General features: G+C 40.6%; 1 protein-coding gene across 2 annotated transcripts in view; it reads right to left on the bottom strand.

The window, feature by feature from the left end:
• The window catches only part of prdm5 (PR domain containing 5), a 44,067-nt gene that overhangs the window by 16,562 nt on the left and 7,539 nt on the right, over positions 1 to 19,966 (bottom strand). For both annotated transcript variants that reach the window (XR_014890707.1, XM_085264591.1), the window contains exons 7-13: positions 19,741 to 19,862; positions 18,974 to 19,053; positions 15,504 to 15,588; positions 15,250 to 15,407; positions 14,657 to 14,750; positions 12,021 to 12,181; positions 7,679 to 7,772 (exon numbers count right to left, since the gene is read on the bottom strand). Coding sequence is in view for 1 of the 2 variants with exons in the window: in XM_085264591.1 (XP_085120717.1) it covers positions 7,679 to 7,772; positions 12,021 to 12,181; positions 14,657 to 14,750; positions 15,250 to 15,407; positions 15,504 to 15,588; positions 18,974 to 19,053; positions 19,741 to 19,862 (794 nt within the window). In the remaining variant the exon portion in view is untranslated. The remainder of the gene's footprint in view (positions 1 to 7,678; positions 7,773 to 12,020; positions 12,182 to 14,656; positions 14,751 to 15,249; positions 15,408 to 15,503; positions 15,589 to 18,973; positions 19,054 to 19,740; positions 19,863 to 19,966) is intronic.

The raw sequence follows: 19,966 nt of genomic DNA, 5'->3' as shown, positions 1-19,966 counted from the left end.
GCTAACACTGAGCGTTGCTACAAGTGCATACCAATTCACCTACTTAACCTATACATTGTTTGGTTCTGAACATGTGTGTTTCATCAAGAAACTACAAACAGATTAATTGATGGTATCCAATATTTTAAAAAGAGATCAGTAATAAATATGGTCTCTTCAAACACCCTACTCAAAATCAGTTCTGTTCAACAGTCAAGGCTTTTCCAGGGTTTCAGTCTGATTGGACTAAAACAAGAACCCCTCAATCTCTTAGCGGAACAGGAAATAAACAAATGCTACTTGGAAACCAAAGCAGTAACTTTGGAACATTGGTCTCTATTATTCAGCGTCTGTTCTGCCGAGTGTTACTGTAACTAGAAACCCTCCACTTATTCTCCAGATTGAGCCAGATTGTTTGGGGATTATGAGGGGTGGCTGCAGCACTGAGCCAGGGCTTTATGTGTGTGGAGATGGTAACTGATTTAGCATGTGCTGAAACAGTACACCATCTCTTTGACCCTGGGTGTCTCCCCCAGCCCCCTGCTGTGGCCCTCACACTCCTTGTCTGCTAATCGATCCGTTTGGCACCCCTCGTGCGTTGTATATGTGTGCGCATACGGCCGTGTATCTGGTTAGCAGATGGTCGGCTTTGTCGTTTTGCCTGCCGCACGGCGTTCGTGTTATGGAGAATGCTTTGTAGCTTCGGGGCTCCAGTCTGAAAGACATTAGCGCTGTCCATCAGAAATTAATTCCTGGCTTCCTCCAGTTTGGGGGAGACAGTGGCCCTCCGCTGTCCTTCTCTCCGCTCTGTGCCACATGCCGACAGGGGCCAGGGAGGTAACGTGATATCAGTGTGTTAAAGATGATAAGAGATTGCCTTTGATGAGCCATAGGAACGTCCAACAACTTTTACACTTGACCTTTCCATTATAGCAAAGGGCTCAGAAGTTTTCACCACTTCCTCAAACAATTCGCTCAAAGTACCATACCAAGGTACCTCTATCGAGACGAGTCCGTGCCCGAGCCTCGCCACACATGGTGCAGATCTGATCCAGACGTACCTCAAAACCAAGCCCTCAATCCAAATTAACCATCTCAACACCCATGCAACAGTGACGTACTATTCATCATCGAGACAAACAATAATTCACTACATGGTGATTTTGCTTTACAAGATTGTAACCATGACCACAGTCAAGACAAACAAAGTCATCTGTACGTAAATAGGTTCAGTGATTCCAGAGTTCTGCCAGATGTCAGTTCAGGGGCAGCTGTTCTGGCGTGAGACCGCTACAAGCTGAAACGTGTAGCTTTAAAAACATCAAAATATGGGCTGCATATAATTACTATAAAAAATGATACCATGATCAAGACAATTAGTAACCTCCAAGCTGTGCCAGCAGTATGGATAGTATAAGTTAAAACATTATAGTATTACTATGTGTATTGCTTCTAATATAATTTGTGGTCTCGCTGAGAAACTATTTGTACAAAGAACAGAGCCTTTCTTATCTTGTGCCAGGGGGCAATCTCTATTACAGCAACCCAGTGTTTAAAAAAAGCACATTGAATATTAGTTTTCTGGCACGGCCATCTGTGTAATTATACAAATGTTACAAAACTCAGGTGGCAATGATTTACCAACGTTATACAGAGCACACAACTGCAGCGCACGCCTCTGAGTAAATGCTAGCATTTACTGGCCCTTGCTCTACATCTGTGGAAACCACATACAGAGAGCTGTATTTACATTATCTACTGTATACAACCTGTTAATATTAGAATGCAGTGTTTGGCACTAATGATTATCTGGTGGCCTGCATGGCTGAGATCTCAGGCTTTTCAAATTGTCGGCGTGGCAGGGTTTATCAAGCTGTTAAACATGATGACATTAACAGGTTATTTGTATGTAAATGTGCTTAATGAAAAGAGTAATCTCCATAAGCAGATACACGCCTGTGAATACAAAGTATCTATTTGTAGCCTGTAGTGTGAGTTCTACTGACCAATCACGATTAAGTTGCATGGAGACGCACAATATGTGCGGTGAGCAAAAGAGGGACTGTGATTGTCAAAATGTAACCGCACACTGATTGGTTATTATCTGGCAATGATTTAAATATAACAATACAGCAACATTTATAACAACAGGTCAAACAGGAAGCTTTGACCACTGATATCAAAAACCTAAAAGTTGTCCCCAGAGACTAAGTTAGCAGACTAGATTACTGGCTCTCAGATTGTGGAAATAGATATAAGTCATACAGTAGAAAAGCTACAGTAAGCTGAAAAAATGTAATGTTATTGATGTTTTGTCACTTAAGCCTTAATTAATATCTGTTATCAGCATGAGGGGCTAAAGTCAAGCTTCTGTTTAGCGAATCATTTTCATATTTTTAATGTGGATTATGAAAACATACACAAATGCATATAACCAGACGGTGCGCACACAAAGCCTGGCAGTGATTTAATCTATTTAGATCTAATTTATCCAACCAGATGACACAAATTAAAGCTAAAACTACAAAGATGAAGACAGCTATGGTGGTTTGATGCTTTTCTTAGTTCTCTGAACCGAGCTGCACCACAACCAGAAAATATATTTTTTTAAGAAAAGGAGCTCTAAGAAAGATCCCTCTCTTACAAATAACTTGACTATTTGTTTTCTTTAAGCCGTACAAGATGATGCTTAAATTAGAAATCTGATTAGAGTAATCTTCTCTCCAATGTCTCTCTGTGTGCTTAACCTTGTTCTGTTCCAGTACTTGATTAATCTAAGGGTATTTAGGGCTAATGTGTTCCTTTTAACCCAATCGTGCTAGGTGACACATAGTGGTGTTGATGCATCCCATCTCATTTAAACAGGACTTATTGCGCTCACTTATAGCTCCAACAACAAGAGTAGTTTTACATGATTTTCAGTTCAAATTAATCCTTATTTATCTTCTGCTGTTCCCTGGCGTGCTGCAGCCACCCTTTAAATCCTTGTTTGTGGTCACCACATTAGTTGTTGCATGTGAAAACTATAATGTCTGTAACTAAGATAAAGATCTCTGCATCAGCAGTGGTATAGGAAAAGAGAAAGATGAAACAGGAAGCAAGATTATTCCATGTTTGTTCCGAGTTTTTTTTCCTCCTCACATTCTCAGGATGTTTCCAACTATGTAATCTGGGAATCTCTAGGCACCTACACTGATAGATAATTGAAACTACGATAAATAACAAACTGGCTGCAGCATTTGTAAGGGTGACAACGGCAACAATAAACGTTCCTAAACGCCAACCTCCCTTTAAAGACATGTCCACACTAATACGTTTTCGTTTGAAAACACATCTTTTTCTCTCCGTTTTGGCCTTCCACACTGAGACGGCGTTTTTGGTCAAGGAAAACTGAGCTTTTTGAAAACGCTCCCAAAAGTGGATACATTTGAAAGCTGTTTTCGTGTTGCAGTGTGGATTGTGAAAAACGGAGGCTTTCAAAAACGATGACGCATTTTAGTCATATGATGCAGTCATGTGACCAATTCAACTAAGATGGCGGACGGCATTGTACGGCAGTTGTTTTGTTTTTTCCCCATTTTTCTCAGCCCTATTAAAGATTGATATCAGTTTGTACATGCTCCTCATAGCTTTTCTTCAAAGAAGACGGAATGTTAATTTCAGTGTATTTGGTACGTCTCCCAGTCTATATTCTCACTCGCTTTTGCAACTTTGTACTCTTGTGTTACTCGCAGCAAGAACTCCACCTCATTGTCAGTCTATTTAAAAAACTCGGTGCTTTTCCTCGACATTTTGCCGTGATGTTTCAAAGAGCCGGAACATAAATAAATGGCAGACTGAAATGAGGCAGGTCGAATCATCTTATGTTTCATGCATCCGCGGGGAAAGTAAGTGTTTTCAGTCGTTTCAGTGTGGATGAAAAACTCTTCAGAAATGACTGAAAACGATAGTGTGGACGTGGTGCATTTTTAGACGAAAACACCTTTTTCAAATTTATCCAGATTAGTATAGGCGTAGCCTAGGTCATCTTTCTTTGGATGGGCTACCTCTATCGCATGGCTTCTGCAAGCAGAACATCATTCCTCACTCTTAATTGGGAATGGAAACTTCTGAAATCTTGTACATATTCAAGCCAAAATCTTACGCAGAACCTTGAGCACACGGGTGCTGTTTAAAATGTACCCCAAAAATCCCACTAATTGACATCAAATAGAGCAAAACGGCAAGCATTTAGAGCACCTGAAGGCTCATGTTTTAGCTCACAGGGGATCCTTTGCACATAAGCTGACATCACTATTTAAAACTGGCCATTTTTACTGAGCACACACTATGTATGACAGAAAATGTGGAAAAGTCAGGTCAGCTTTAAAGCTCATGTTTTGTTGTCTTCTTTCTTCTTGTTAAATTTAATTAAAAATGTGCTTGTAATTAGTTGGTTATGTGGGTGATTATGAACTTAATTTTACAACACAATTTCCTTTATGGTCAAAAAGGAATGGTACACTGGAGACCAGTGCACGTGTCAAAAGTCTGACTGTTGGAGTGTCATTTTTAAAGGGTTAAAAATGACACTCCAATTAGTTGTTACGCAGCTCATGGGCTTACACTGCTCGTTGCCAACTTGAAATGTCCTATGATGTCAGTATAACAGCAAGTCACTGGGCTCTGTCAACATTTTCCCTTGGCACAAATAATTTTCATGACCCCACTATGGTTATTCACCACTTCATGGCACACGTGGTGGGAAAATCTGCTCTCACTGAGCTGTGATGTGGATTAGAACATATTCGCTCCATCACAGGGCCAAACAGAATAATTTAGAAAATGATAGAAACATCCATCATGACTACAGACTTCTACAGCGTCCTCATCCAGCTTTTTGACAGCTCGCATTTTATGGGTGATCTCATAAAGGGTGCTCTGTGAGAAGATGCCTGTCTTTGTGGCACTAAAACTAATTTGCCCAACATGATGTTCTAACAAAATTAAACTAAAACTAAATCCAAGTCACATATGCGCTACATCTCTTCCAAAACATTTTATGCTCTCAGGTTGATTTTCTTTCAATTTTCCCTTTAATCCATTTCACACTTTTTCTATCCTCGTTATTCGCCTGTTTCTCTCATAATGCTCCGTAGTGTTTGATGGTAAAGTGATACGGGACGGAAATCTCCAAGGAATCCTTACAAAGTCCTCTGTGTTTAGCAGGTAAACAATCAATGCTGTCTTGTTCCTGTGAAGCAGGAAAGACAAACAAGATCAAGCTTTCCCGCCTTCCATCCAGGGGAGCTGCCGATTTACAGGCATCTAACTCAGCTAGTGGCCTTCTTAGGAGATCACCCATGGAACAGAAAGCGGTTGTGGAGATCTGTACTTACACTAACAGGCTCATTTTATCTATATATTCACAGATGAGCTACATGAGCTGTGTGAAATCACTCTTCACTGTGTGAGAACAAGATGATTCTTGTTAGTGTTGTCGCTCAGGGAACGACTCACGCTGTTCACCAGAGCTTTTTTTTTTTCCCTTTTGCCCAAAAACACAACAAATAACAACAACAACAAAAAACCCGGCCTATAGAATGAGGGGACAGATTTACAGCTAGTCGGGGTCAAGGGTCATCCGGCTAGATGCTTTCTTGGAGTGGTCTTTTCTCTCTTTCCTCCTTTCTTTCTTTTAGGTGTCCCCTAGGCTCCCACCCCTCCCCCAGCATTCCTCTCTTTTGTTTATTCTATATAAATACGATCAGACTGGGCTGCAGACCACACTGGTATACATTCACCCTTTCTGTTGGTTTGTCCTTCGCACATACACATGTACGCAAACACACAAACACAGCGCACGCACACACAGATACAAAGGGGGCTGTTGACAAAGCGTGGTATGCTTGTCTGTGGATGGCAATTCAAACATACATCAGGTGGACAGAAAGTCTAACAGGCTTCCACAAATATTCCTAAAATTATTTTTAAATTTGAGGAGCTAACGCTACAAGGAAGATGAAGCTTTAATGGGTTTAAACATTGATTACATTAGGTAGGCTTCATAAAAAACTGCATTTACTGAGTTTAAGAGGCTTACTACAGGTAAGGCTCAAATAGACAGACAACAATAAGAGGACACGGCTGAGGAAAAAATAGCAGTGGATGAAGTTTAAGTTGGAGTGAGGAAAAGAAGATTTCCAGAGACAGACAGAAAGAAGAAGAGGGAGTGAGGCCAAGAAGTGTGTGTGTGGCCGTGCCAGGTCTCTGCACCAGTCTGTTGGTAAGGAAACGCACAGGAATGTGTAGCTTTCCAGTTTAAGGCAGTTTAATGAACATGCAGGGCTTTATTTTTGTGGTGGTGCAAAGGATAGTGCAACCAGCGCTCCAACACGTTGCCATTTTCTAACATTAAAATGCACTCCGTCTCACTGCTTAGATGTAACATGTGCAGAGCGAAGGTGGGAGGACAGGAGCGTTTGGATCTACAGGATCTACGGATACTACGAAGAACAAACGAGGAACGGGTCTGTTTGTGAGACAACATCTATCTCGTGTGGGTGCATTCGATATAAAGCCACAGCAAGCAGATTATAAGACATGTCATTTGTTAATTGTGCACAAAAATAACTACAAGTAGTGGTTTTATGAGAATGTATGTGCTAGACTAATTCTTGGCTGTGAACATGGATAACATAAACAAAACATGTTCAGTTGGTGAACTTTGCAGGTGCTTATTGTTGGATTTTGTTACCATGAGACGGTGCCAGGCTGTTTGTCCTTAACTCCAGGGTTTATGTATGCTCAGCTTAGCTACCCAGCTGTTGGTTGTAGCTTCATATTTAACTACAAACACGAGAGTGGTTTTGATCTTCTCATCTAACTTTGCGCTCAGAAAGTAAAACCATAAAATATGTGCATGATGTAATGCTTTTTTGCTATTTTCTGCTTTTTTTAATTACTTCACATACGAGTGACCTAGAAGATGGATTCATTTGCAGAAATCCTGACACCAAGTCATGCATGTGAAGATAATAAACAGCTACAGTGTGAACTCTGTTTTCACAATCTGACTTTAAAGCACATTTATATGATCTCCCAGGACATGCAACTCTATGGAGCAAGTTCTGCAAGGTTACATTTCCCACCTTCTTCCCAAATGGTATCACGTATGCCCAGTAATCAAAACTCTATGGACTCTCCTGCTTGCATTTGCTCCCTACCAGACTGCCTTTGTACTTCACAGGAATTTGCTTGTGGCTTGATTTTTATTCTAGTTTTTTCCTTGTGTATTTTTCCCACACAGTTCCCTGTTTCATCTCATTCTGGATTTAACCTTTTGCCTGCTCTTCGCTTGGATTCCTTGCTATGCTAGCTGTCAACCTGCGTATGACTTCAGCCTGTTGATTAAGCATTTGAGTTCTGAACAAGCACACACTTGCCTCTGATGTCCTGCTTTAAGGCGCTCGCCTCTTCTTCCAACCAATTCAGGAATAACGTTGGTAACAAATTTCCAACCAAACACTTTAAATAAACACTAACCTTTTTAATATAATCATAAATAAAGTAAATGAAACAAAGTTCAGTGAAATGAAAGCACTGCAAATTAATCAGTTTGTACTAATCTGAACTGATATGTTACTCTGCAACTTCCAATGCAGGTGCAGCGGCTGTAAAGTCGATTTAACAAAGCACTGAACCACGGAGGGCCGCTGACCTGTATGGCTGCGGATGTGGACCCTTAGCGTGCCGTTGCTGGCGAACTTTTGCCCGCAGTATGGGCAGATCTTCTCCTTCTCCCCCGTGTGTGTCTGGCAGAGAAATGATAAAAGAGACATATGGTGGATGTTAAGGAAAAAATTTAGAAAATTCACATTTTAACATCTTTGCTACATTACAAAGTAAAATGTGATCAATGGTAATAACTGGATTTCAAAGTCAGAACATGTGTCCATAACCAAGTTATCAAAAAAGATAATTAAGGGGCTTTTTTTCATACTCGGGTCTTAGAATACATCTGTTCAACCAAACACTCTCAGATTTTAGTGCTTTTTTCATTTGGTAAAAGCAACTCCAGAACTATATGACTGTGTCCAGAATAAACAAGTTCTCATAATGCAAGTAAATGGAGATGCTCATGTTCACATGACAGTTGATTCTGCAAGCTTGCTGGATCAAAGAATTCAGACGATACACATTTGCCAGGGTCCAAAACCCAAGAGACCTTTTCTTCTCCCTCTTCTTCCTCTCCCTTCACCTCCCAGCTGTCCACCGTGGTGAGTTCCATGGACCCATAAGGGCCGCACATGCAAACAGAGAAGAAGAACATGTGGCAAGAGTGCACTAGCTCCTCTACCTTTCCCCACCCTACCCCCCTCACTCCGCTCCTTGCTGAAAAGTACACTCTAAATTCTTCCTGCTGGCCTGTTGTAAATTCCCGAGAATAATCGTGAGTATGAAAGGCTCAAACTCAGAGCGACAGTTTCAACAGCAGTACAACAATGCAGGAACACCTCCTCTCTGCCCCCATCCTTTCCTCCGTCACCCCACTGTGTCCCTCTGACACCTCTGGTGTTTCGTTACAAAGGCTCCATCCACACACACACACACACACACACACACACACACACGCACACACACACACACGCACACACACACACACACACACACACACTCAGTCTCGCACAAACAAGCACAAACAAATCCATTTATATGAACACATGCATCCCAGATGGAGCAATGTTGCATTATTTAATACAAACAGAGAAAATACAATTCATATTCTACCTTTATAAACAGACAGCCCGCAGTGACGTCTGCGATTTCACATGGGAACATCACGTCTCAAATCACAAACGTGCAATTGGCTGGGGATTTCTTTTATGACAATGATTTTTATGTCTGTATCTATTCAGAGTAACCCGGCAATTTTCATTCATCTGTACATTCCTCCAGCATGCCACTAAAAGAGATAAGATTGCAAAACACACATTGTGTGCACATACATGCTTTCACGCACACACACAAGCGCACACACCCCCTATGTAGAACCTAAATTCAGGCTCACTGAGGATAAAGTATTTACTGTAATACAAGAGAGCTCAGTGAATCCGCTGTCCTGTTCTGCCAGATATGTACATTACTGTTCATTTACATAAGCTACCATTACACACACACACACACACACACACACACACACAGAGTAGTGCTTGAGTCACCCTTCATTTCTTTATATTCTGCTTCAGAAAATGGGAACTAGGGGCAGCAATGTATTGAAACATATATAAACATCAAAGGAAATAAGGCAAAAATTCTAATGAGCTTCAAAGTCAATCTTTCTGTGACCACTTTCATTCTTTAACGCAGCCCAGACTCTCTTAGGCAAGCCTTTAAGTAGTCTTCAGGAATAGTTTTCCAGGTTTCCCAGAGGACATTCAAAGCTTTTCTTTAGATTTTGGGTGGTTTTTATTCCATTTTCTGTCACTGCTTCAGTAATGGGGAGGCCAGTCCATGACTTATAATGTTCCATTGTGTGTTCCAAGGTATGTTTTTACTGCACTGGCACTTTGTTTGGGATCGTTGTCATACTGATAAATGAAGCTGTTGCCAAACAGATGCTTTCCTCATGGATAAAAATCTGATTTAGGCAAGATTCCCAAACCACTGGCTTAAAAGCAGCCCCAAAACTATTTCTCTATTTCTTAAGAACCTAAACATATCGTTTATCTGCTGCAAATAGCTTTTTAGGCCTGCCGCTTCCACTCGGTAAGTTTCCTTGGATTTTTAAGCAAAGCCTGGAGAACTATGGCTCAAGACCACTTTAAAATAGGATAAGAAAGTCTTACTGCTTGGAAGTACAATATCAAGAAAGAAGAGGTTGCTCGAGACATTTGCACTGTACAATATAAAATGAAGCTCAAATTCATGCCATCCATTCAGTTTTGCTTGAACAAGCAAAGAAGAAAAGAAAGCAAAAACTGTTTGTTTCAGCAAATCAGTGTCACTTTCAACCTTGAAATATTTGATTTTTCCTCCTTCTTGTAACATAAAATCTTGGTTCAGGTGAGATGACAGCATTTGTCAAACGAAATGTTTCCATAACGATTGCGCCGACTAAATAAACTCACACTGATTAACCCTCGAGGGTCAAGCACTCAACTCATACTTCCCCTTGTTTCCTGTGGTTTTTGGCTACATGTGTTAAAGAAACCAAACACACACATTTCTTGTGCTTATTTAACTATTTCTGATACTAAGTAGAACTACAGCAATGCTGAATTCACTGAATTTAAAAAAACTACTCACTGAATCTAGTGAGTAGGGATGCACTGATTTAGAAATTAACAGAAACTTTCAACATGGGCAGCACGGTGGCATGGTGGTTCACAGCAAGAAGATCCTGAGTTCTGTGTGGAGTTTACATGTTCTCCTCCTGTCATCCGGCTTCCTCCCAAAGACATGCACTTATTGGGCGTCCTGTCCAGGGTTTACCTTGCCTCTTGAAATAAGTGGTTATATTCTTCCTCATCTTTGAATATTTAGCACAACTAATGTGTCACAACAGATAAACACTGTAAAAACATGACTTTATTTGGCATTATAACCTGATATATCAGTTTATATCTAATAGAAAGAATTGAAGCAACTACCAAATGACAACAGAGTTCAGGGTGTGGTGTTTGCTGTTTATGGCAAATTCTGGCTGAGCATGGGTGCCTAATGACGCGGACGATGAGTGAAACTGATTCATTCACTTGATGAACTAAATCAAATTATTCCAGTTCAATGGCTGCTTCTGTTTCTGTTCTAAAAGACGTCAGATGGTGGCCAGCTTACAAAAACATAACCGGCAACTAGTTTTAATAAACAAGCGATTATTTTTGTGTGTGTGTGTGTGTTTTTAAGTTTAACAGTTTCTTTTTTTCAAAAACTCCAACTGAACGACAGTAATTGAAAAATATCTGTTCTAATCAACCTGCAGCTGCAGCCCTGCATAAACGCCTCATGACCTTGGTAGTTAAAAAAGGGAAGTAAGCTCTTACTGTGATCATAAGAAGTCTGACTCACACGTTTCCTGAGGTTAAGAAAGATTCGTATCCTTCTACATATATTTTAGATTCTCGTCATATGTTCCGAATTGTGAGCGGAGCTCCAGTTAGAGCGTGGGTGTGATAATTATTTGTGAAGCCAGGTTTGCAGAGACAAACAGTTGCATAGTATCAAAGTGCATATTAAAAACAACTTCAACAATAACGCGGCCAAAAGTGGGGTTGCTCCACGCGTGTAAACACAGTCGGCAAGTTGTCATCTCCTCAACAACCTGACTTTGATCAACGCCAGATTTCTCAGCAGCCTCCAGACACCCCGAGCACTGAGACAGTTCAACATGCCTGTCTTCAGCCCTACTGTTCTGAGACAACCTCCAAGACATTTTCTTTTGCCGTGTGCCAAGAAACTGTTTGGTTTCAATCTTGATCCATAACTGCACCGGACGTTGTCAGATTTAGGGCTCGCAATCTGCAGCGAGATCTGTTCGGGGCTCTGAAAGCCTGCGGCGCTAATGGACTAACTGCCATTTCTAATCAACATATGAACTGATTTCCAACTTAGGCAACAACGGTCAAGATGGATGTTTCCAGCAGATTCAATAGTCTGAAATATTAGTATAGTTAGAGAAATCAGTGTCAAGGGGCAAGGAGCAGGACAGAATGTGAAACAATGGAAATATTTTGTTAGAATAGATGTTCACCATGCCATTGATTTTATTACAATTTAGTTTGATAGCAGAGTGATGATGATGGAAAATCAGCTTTAAGCTGCAATTTAGCAAAGTTCTTCCATTACTTTAACATTTATCTCAAAATGGCATATAATCTTAGTAACTGTCTAAAATTTACTTTGCAAAGTTTCACAACTTATTTTCTAACTGTTATGTCTGTGCGCATTTCAAATAAATGCAACTACAATTGTGTTTGAACTCAATTTCAGGACAAAGCCCCAGCAGACGTGCAATCACCGCGTATGATTGAGGTCGTTTGGCTCCAGCTCTTTTCACCCACCTTCTTGTGGCTCTTGAGGACAGAAGGAGTGACAAAAGCCTTCTCGCACAGGTCGCACTTGTACTTCTTGTGGCCGTCGTGCACCACCTGGATGTGGACGTTGAGCGTGTCCTTCCTCTTGAAGGTGGCGTCACACTGGTCACACTTGAATGTTCTCTCACCTGCAGCAAGGAAAAGATGAACATTTGCAAGAGCCTCAGCTATTGTTAAACGTCTGAACACAGAGTCATCACGCACAACAAGAGGGGACCCAATTTCACCAGGGCTATTGTGTGGGCAGATAACTACAAAGAAAACCCAGACAACCATCTTTTAAAAAGCTCTGGTTGCCTTTTATTGTGTATGTGTAGCTGAACACACGCCAAAGTAAACAATAAAATAAAATACTCTGCCATATGTTTGGCCTGTACGTCAAAAAGTTAAAAAACATGCCCTATTTTATTAATCATTTCCCTGAACAGGCCTAAAACTCCAGACAGACAGCTTTTAGACAGTTATGTCAGCTGCTGGGATAGCGAAGCCTGATGTTTTCCTTCACGCCTCGGCTCTCTGCCTCCACACAACAGCTTCTATTGTTCAAGAAAAGATGTTTCAATTATATGGAGATCATTCAATTTCCACAGAGTAGTTTAGATGGAGGGAGCAAGTGGTTACAAGCTTGCACTCATTCTCCTATTACCAAGGCAGATGATGGTCAGCTCAGTGAAAAGGAACACCAGCGAAAGCTGAGGCTCGCTTTGTTTTTTAATTTAGATGGAAACACTCTCATGATGGTAATTAACGTCAACGGCACACTCGCAAAGTGATTCCATGAAAACACAGAGCAAGGCTTCAGTCTGATAATAAGGTACTCACGCTCCTACATAAGCATGCACAAACTTTAATTTAGATGCAAACACACACGCAGGGGTTATGCCAAAGGTCTACAAATGGGGTCTAAACACATAAATGTGCCCTACCCAAAGCAAGAACTACATACTGATTTGTCACGTTGTTACGAATACACTGCAACTTTAAAGTCGTGTACAGAAAAGGGCTAAAGAATGTGGGATTTAAGAATTATGATGACATAATATGAAAGAACCAAAGGTTTAAATAGAGCGAAGCCTGTGAGCCAGTTCAGGCAGGTAGCTTCAACTGCACTGCTTCACACACACTCTCATGTCAGGCACGTCATATGCCAGACACACCCTCTCAATTTGATGGTCCACATATGCTGCAAAATGTATAAGTATACATTTATAAATATGCTGCTGCTTTCTCTTCTAACCCCTCCACCACCCCAACATCTACCTATAATCTCTGGAATTGCATTTTTTAGATCTAATAAATAATTTCATATCTATAAAACAACTGAAAAATACTGAAACACATTTTGTTATTCTATCACAATAATAACCCCAAAATATGGCCTTTTTTGTTTCTTTTGGCACATTTACACAATAGTTCTGCAGTTTTGAGCAAAATGTGAGAAATGGGTGGTTTTTACACTTGGTTTTAAAGCGCGCGTGTACATGTCTTTTGTTATGTTAAATTTTACATCCTCAGCTAGAAAAGCAGGAAAATATACCATCAATGCAGGACTTAAAAAGTCAAGTCCAAAAATGGGCAAACTCCCCGAAACATTTTCTCCTCTTTGCTCAAAAATCTGCCACTTCACTGGTGAACACAGAGACCTCAAGGAAAGACTTTTGACCTTCTTATGGAAGCGATACTGATAGTAACACATATTAGATTCAGGTGTAAACACTTGAGTGTCTTGGTTCTCTGTCTGTGATCCAACTGACCAAGAAGCACTTAAAAAAAAGTCTTTGAAAATTACTCATTGGCCAATTACTGGATAGCTTTACTGGTACATTATTTCTGTTTTCTCGCCTAGAGCACAATGAAATCACACATCCAATCCTCAAGCCCTATATCCCATTGATACATAATAAAAGTCCTGATATTATATTGCTTCTTGCCGCCTGAGACAGCAGCAGGAAATGCCTTGAGCTTTACAATCCTTTTGTTATCTGGCACAGTTTGAGGACGACTAATGCATCCTGCCAAGACTCATCTGCAGCTCAACTGTCCAGGGAGAAAGTTTCTGTCAAAGCAAAGCATTCAGGGGGGACCAGACAATCAGACAACTGATGTCTTAACAGGGAGACTTTTGATGGGGTTACAGCGTCTGGAAATATCCACAGTGGTAGGGATGAGACGGCAATAAAAACAGTAAAAATACAGGACTATAGCCTGTAAAACTTAGTAGGCTGGTTTTAACGGGGCAATTTTATTTTAAAATGTTGTGAAAGAATGTGGCGAACTCGTCACTTTAAGATCAAAGATGTCTATGTTTTGTAAGGAGATATCTACTTACAGCTTCTGAGGCATTATAAGGAGAACACATGGAGCTCAAAGAATCCTGAACAGAAACCTGTGGGAGTAACTGTGTTTCCACTGCAGCTGATCACAATTAGCCAGGAAATGTATGAGCTGGTCATATTGCTGTACTCATGTATGTGCACAGGAGCAGTTTTCAGCAGTTTCAACTGGATAGTAGCAGATTTATCTACTACTATCATCCCAGATAGGGGGTTTCTATGTCAACAGTGTTTGAGGAGTCTGATGGACACATAAATGGTTATACTTACTATTGTGGATGAGAAGATGACGCTGTAAAGAGAAGGGGGTGCGGAACAGCGCTTTGCATTCCTCACACTGGAAAGGCCTTTCCTCAGAGTGCGTCTGCAAAGAGAATCGAGCAGCATGTTTATAAAGTGTAACACAAGCCGTCTCCCGCCTCGACGTGGACGTCGGGGAGGCTTCGTAAATTGATGCAGGAGGATTTTGCTTAAGGCTCCGTAGCCAATTAAGTTTGTTGACTTGATGAAGACAAGCAGCTTGAGGGGCTTTAGATTCAAAGTGCTTCTGTTTTTGCGACACCCGTCTGTCCCCCCCCACCCCCCACATATCTGTCTGAGTGACAGCTCAATCCCAAAAGTAAACACAGGGAACCTCAAGGGTGGAAATGCCCAGAGACCCCACAGATAACAGCAACCAACGAGACCCTGATTGATCACAGCTTCACTAATAATTCTAGCTTTGAAGTGACACTGACTTTTAAGGAGTATCTCCTCTTTGAAAGCACCGATCGTCTGGATACAGTGGTATAGTTAACATAATTTACCTAATTATAGAACATAAAAATCTAAAGTGGATCTTCACATCTTATACACTTGCTCACCTTCTTGTGATTCTTGTAGACATTGCGGTGTGCAAACTCCTTCCCACACAGCTTACATTTGTACGGTTTGTCCTCGCTGTGGATGATCTTATGAGCCGTCACCTGGTCCAAACGCTTGAATGACCGACTGCAGATCTCACAGGTGTACGGTCGCTTCTCTGATCAGTGACAGATTAACAGAGATTATCTCCGAGAAGCAGAGAGAACGCATGAAGCAAAAAGGTCAGCTCATCGTTGCAGCGTCATCGTCTTACCCGAGTGTGTTATCATGTGGCGTTTCAGTTGATTCGTAGAGATGAACTTTTTGTCACAAGCGTGGCATTCAAATATTTCGTGTATCTACGGTACAAGAGCAAAAAACAGAGCGAGAGCATTTGAAGTTTTGTTCTTGCTGACCACTGAAAAAATTCAGGGGAAATGAGCTGCGAAAGTTCAAGGATCTCAGTGTGCGATGGTCAACTGAAACTAAATCTTGTCCGCTTTCATTAGACTGATGTCTACAGACGGAAAAGCAATTAAAGTGATGAAAACTTTCAATCCCTTTTCTGCTTCACAGCACAGTTCCAGTAATTGCATATTCAATAGCTCCCCGGCGTACAGCTACAATAGCATATGCTAATGTAACGCAGCTCCTCTTGTCAGCTGCTTCTGCAAAACCTTGTTCAGCTAAATGATGATAAAGGCAGTTTTTAAGCTGCTTTGGAGCCAAATTATCAGTATGGAAAGTTTGATTTCTCTTCTGTAAGAATAATACTAAATGCCCATTGGCTTTGATTGAAGCTATAAGAACATGTCAGATTTTTGTCAGAAATGTGACATATTTAAAATAACACTTTTAATGGGACTTGATTCTTACTGTAAAAAAAAAATAGGTAATTTATATAAACCCCATGTGGTTGTGGCCTAAATTTATAGAAACATCTTTACTTTACTTTCAGACAACAGTGTGCGATTAGAAAACACATTTACTATAATAGAAGATGTAAAACTGGTACACAGACAGATCCAGAGGCCACACAGGAATATCACACACTCCTATTTTAAAACCCCTTGGAGATCTGAAACTGGAGAATACCGATGCATAGACAGGTGAAGTAGGTTAAATGATTCTCTGCAGAACTGTGTCACTTCCAGGTGACTTTACAACAGTTGCACGGTTTGGAAGAAGCTTGCTGATGAATGAGTGGACAGGGATGGAACAATGTCAGCTGATTAATCTGGATGATAGATGTTGACAGCAGAAAATTACATTTCACAATCACCAACTGGGATAATTAATGAATGACTTCTAATAAGACAAATTATTTGAGACAACTTGCAAACTAATTTATTAACCAACATCACTGAAAAGTGCTGTACAAAATAGGTTCTCAAGACTAAAATGAAGGGATAATTAGCACAAAAAACAGTAGACTAAGATATTATAGTTTTTCCTTAACACCTTTGACTTACTATTATATATAAAATGCATACAACTGGATAGAGAGCAGTTTGCCTAGTCATACAACATGACCCTTACACAAAAAAAGCACATGGTCTTCAACTGAAAATATTAAAGCAGCTTGATATTGCTGACAGCAGCAGGCTTATTTTATGCCTCAGACTTTTCTCTGCAAATCAAGATCTGGCTTGACCGGCGTGTAAAGAATGAAAAAAAAAAAAGGCATCTTTTTCTTCAATTGAATATGACTGAGCTCAGCAAAGATGCTTAAACAGGTTCAACTTGTGCTGGCGTATAAGACCATCTGGTAAGAGATTGTTTTGAGCAGTTGAGATTGTTTTGTTTTGAGTTTTCTTGCAGTCCGAGGCTGGTTCACATTATGCTAATGCAGAAGGGACACAAACTAGAACAGTCATAGATTCCCATGTTAACATGGCCAGCATGAGTATAACCTTTTTGGTCTCAACGGATAGTTTCCCCAAATTGATATTTGCATATATGCATTTTAATCTGCTATGATACATCGCAGCAGATCTCACTATCATCTTGTAAACAAAGGGGTGATGTAACAAATGACCCCTGGCACTCGTTTCCACCTGCTGCACCTCGGCTGGACACTCTTCCCCCTCGTGCGCTGACCATTGCTGTGGATGGTTGACCCCAGGTATTTGACTCATCCACATTCACTATGTCTACTCCTTGCAACTTCACCATTCAAACTGTCTCTCTCTCATTCACACACATTTATTCTGTCTCACTTCTACTGACTTTCCTTCTTCTTTTCTCCAGTGCATACCACCACCTCAATTCAATTCAATTCAATTTTTTTCAGTTTTATTTTTATAGCGCTAAATCACAACAACAGTCACCTCAGGGCACTTCATATTGTAAGGTAGACATACAGAGAAAAATCCAACAATCATGCAACCCCCTATGAGCAAGAACTTTGGCGATAGTGGGAAGGAAAAACTCCCTTTTAACAGGAAGAAACCTCCAGCAGAACCAGGCTCAGGGAGGGGCGGGGCCATCTGCCGCAGGCTCTCTTCCACATGGTCCATACTCTCACTACAGATCACTATGTCGTCAGCAAACATCACAAACTATGTGATCCTGAACGCGTTTGTCTAATTATACTAAGTACCAGGGATCACTTTAATAACCAGACATGCTAGCATTAGCTAATAATTTAACACATCACCATCTGGTTAAAATATGTTCACAAAAAACAAGAACAGCATAGAAGAATCCAAAGTGCCAAAATCAAAGTTTCAAAACAGAGCTTCACAGCTAATGGGTAATGTCACAGTGGCTGTGTCCATTTTTTATATACAGTCTATAGTTTGACGATAAAAATGTTTAAAAATGTAGCAAAACAGGCTGGAATAAAAAATAAAATGATAATATCTAATGTCTTTACAAATATTGTGCACCATGTTTTACATGCCTTAAAGCCCATCTGGCAAATCAAGACATTCAGCCACATCTGCTCTTACTGCAGCATTTACACATAAATAGAAGAGAATATAAGCGAAAGCCAAATAGCTGTAGTGTGACCACGCATTTACTTTTTTTACATAAATACCATTCTCTAGTGTTTATCTTGGCATTGTCATAGCAAACGTTAACCCCTCAATCATGTCAGCTACATTATTAATAACTAGTTAATGCAATTAATTTAATAGAATGTAATTGCAAAGAAAATACATCTTTGGATGACCCATTAGCCTACTCAACAGAGGAATGTAGCTTGGAAAAACTTGTCTAATCGCATGTGTTAGACATAGAAAAATCATGTACTGAAAAAGGGTTTATATACACAGCAATAAAATTAATTTTAGCTGTATAAAAATGTTTTAAAGAACTATTTAAACAGCTAAATTCAAATCTGTAATCCATCAGTGAGAAAGGGGACCCTGTTAAAACCTTGTGCTCGGCAAGCAGAGCCTCGTCAATTTCAACAGACCTGTGGGATGAGCTAGTGAAAAAGAAACCGCCGTCCTCTCTCTGCTCTGTCATCCCAAATAAGTTTAAACCTGATCGTAAAGAGGGAATAAATGAACCCTAAAGCATGTGAAGCAGACGCAAGATTAAGAGGTTAGACTGGGTTACAGAAACAGTGGAGATTGACGGATACCACTGTAGAGCGAGAAACGGCACCAAAGAGACATCGCTGTAAAAATGGATCATGCAAAACTGCGTAAGCTGAGCAAATCCTCTCAGATCCAATGCAAAGTATCCGCCTGGGATAAACTGAGCTGTACAGAAGATGTTAGAGAAGCTCACCTTCCTGTGTTCTTGTAAATTCAGGGAAGAGGAGCATTTTCTGTTGCATATGGTGCATGTGAGTTTCCGTCGTGCACTCCCTATAAAGAAACAAACAAAGTGCATTACAAAACTCCACGTACAGAGCTGTTAGCAATGAACAACAATTTTGGTACACTAACACATCATTACGTGGTTAAAGAAAAACACCAAATGTTTTATTTGTCATTGAACTCCCTTACTCATAGCCCCAGTGATCCCACCATTTTGGGACCAGTGACACCCTCCCTTTATCCCCGTCTGAATTACATGACCCACATCTGTTGCGTCTGATCCACTTCCCCCTTCGCCCACACATTCACACACACACACACACCACTTAGTTCTGACTGCACTGGGAAAAAACATAAAGGCGCAGATCTCAGCTCCATCAGCCTCTCAGATTAATGTCTTAATCTCGGGTTGATATGTAAGGCTGCACAGATTCCCACTGCCCTACATCCCATCATAAATAGCTATGGAAGTCCAATTATCTGAAAGAGTGAGCTGCCCCAGCACACACAGGTCAGCAATTATGGAACACAAGTAATTAGAGATGTGTCTTAACATCGCAGAGATTTTAACTGATCGAGGTCATGCACTCTAACTGCAGTTCCTTGAGTGCTGAGGCTGCTAATGGACGATTATCTTTATTACATGAAAGTGCTACGCATGTGTACAACAGAGAGAACGAGGCAGTGAACATCACAGAGAAACACTGCGAAACAGAGAGAGACAGAGGTGCCAACCTGTGTGAACATTTCCTTTATGCTTCTTCAGAGCGTCTTTGCTCTTAAATCTTTTGCCGCAGCTCTCGGCTTTACATATAAACCTGGCATCTCCTTTACAGGCTTCCTTATGTTGTTCAAAACTGCACACACAGAGATATCAAAGACGAAAGGAGAAGAGGAAGAGTTATGAGTTACAGAGTAACAGTGGTGCAACTGCATGCTTTACACTGTCCTGTACTATGGT

The sequence above is a fragment of the Mchenga conophoros genome, linkage group LG23 (assembly GCF_057382185.1).
Source record: "Mchenga conophoros isolate Kocher_MC1m ecotype Shallow Benthic linkage group LG23, M_conophoros_male_GT1.1, whole genome shotgun sequence".
Taxonomy (NCBI): domain Eukaryota; kingdom Metazoa; phylum Chordata; class Actinopteri; order Cichliformes; family Cichlidae; genus Mchenga; species Mchenga conophoros.
This window is presented reverse-complemented; position numbering and strand designations above follow the sequence as displayed.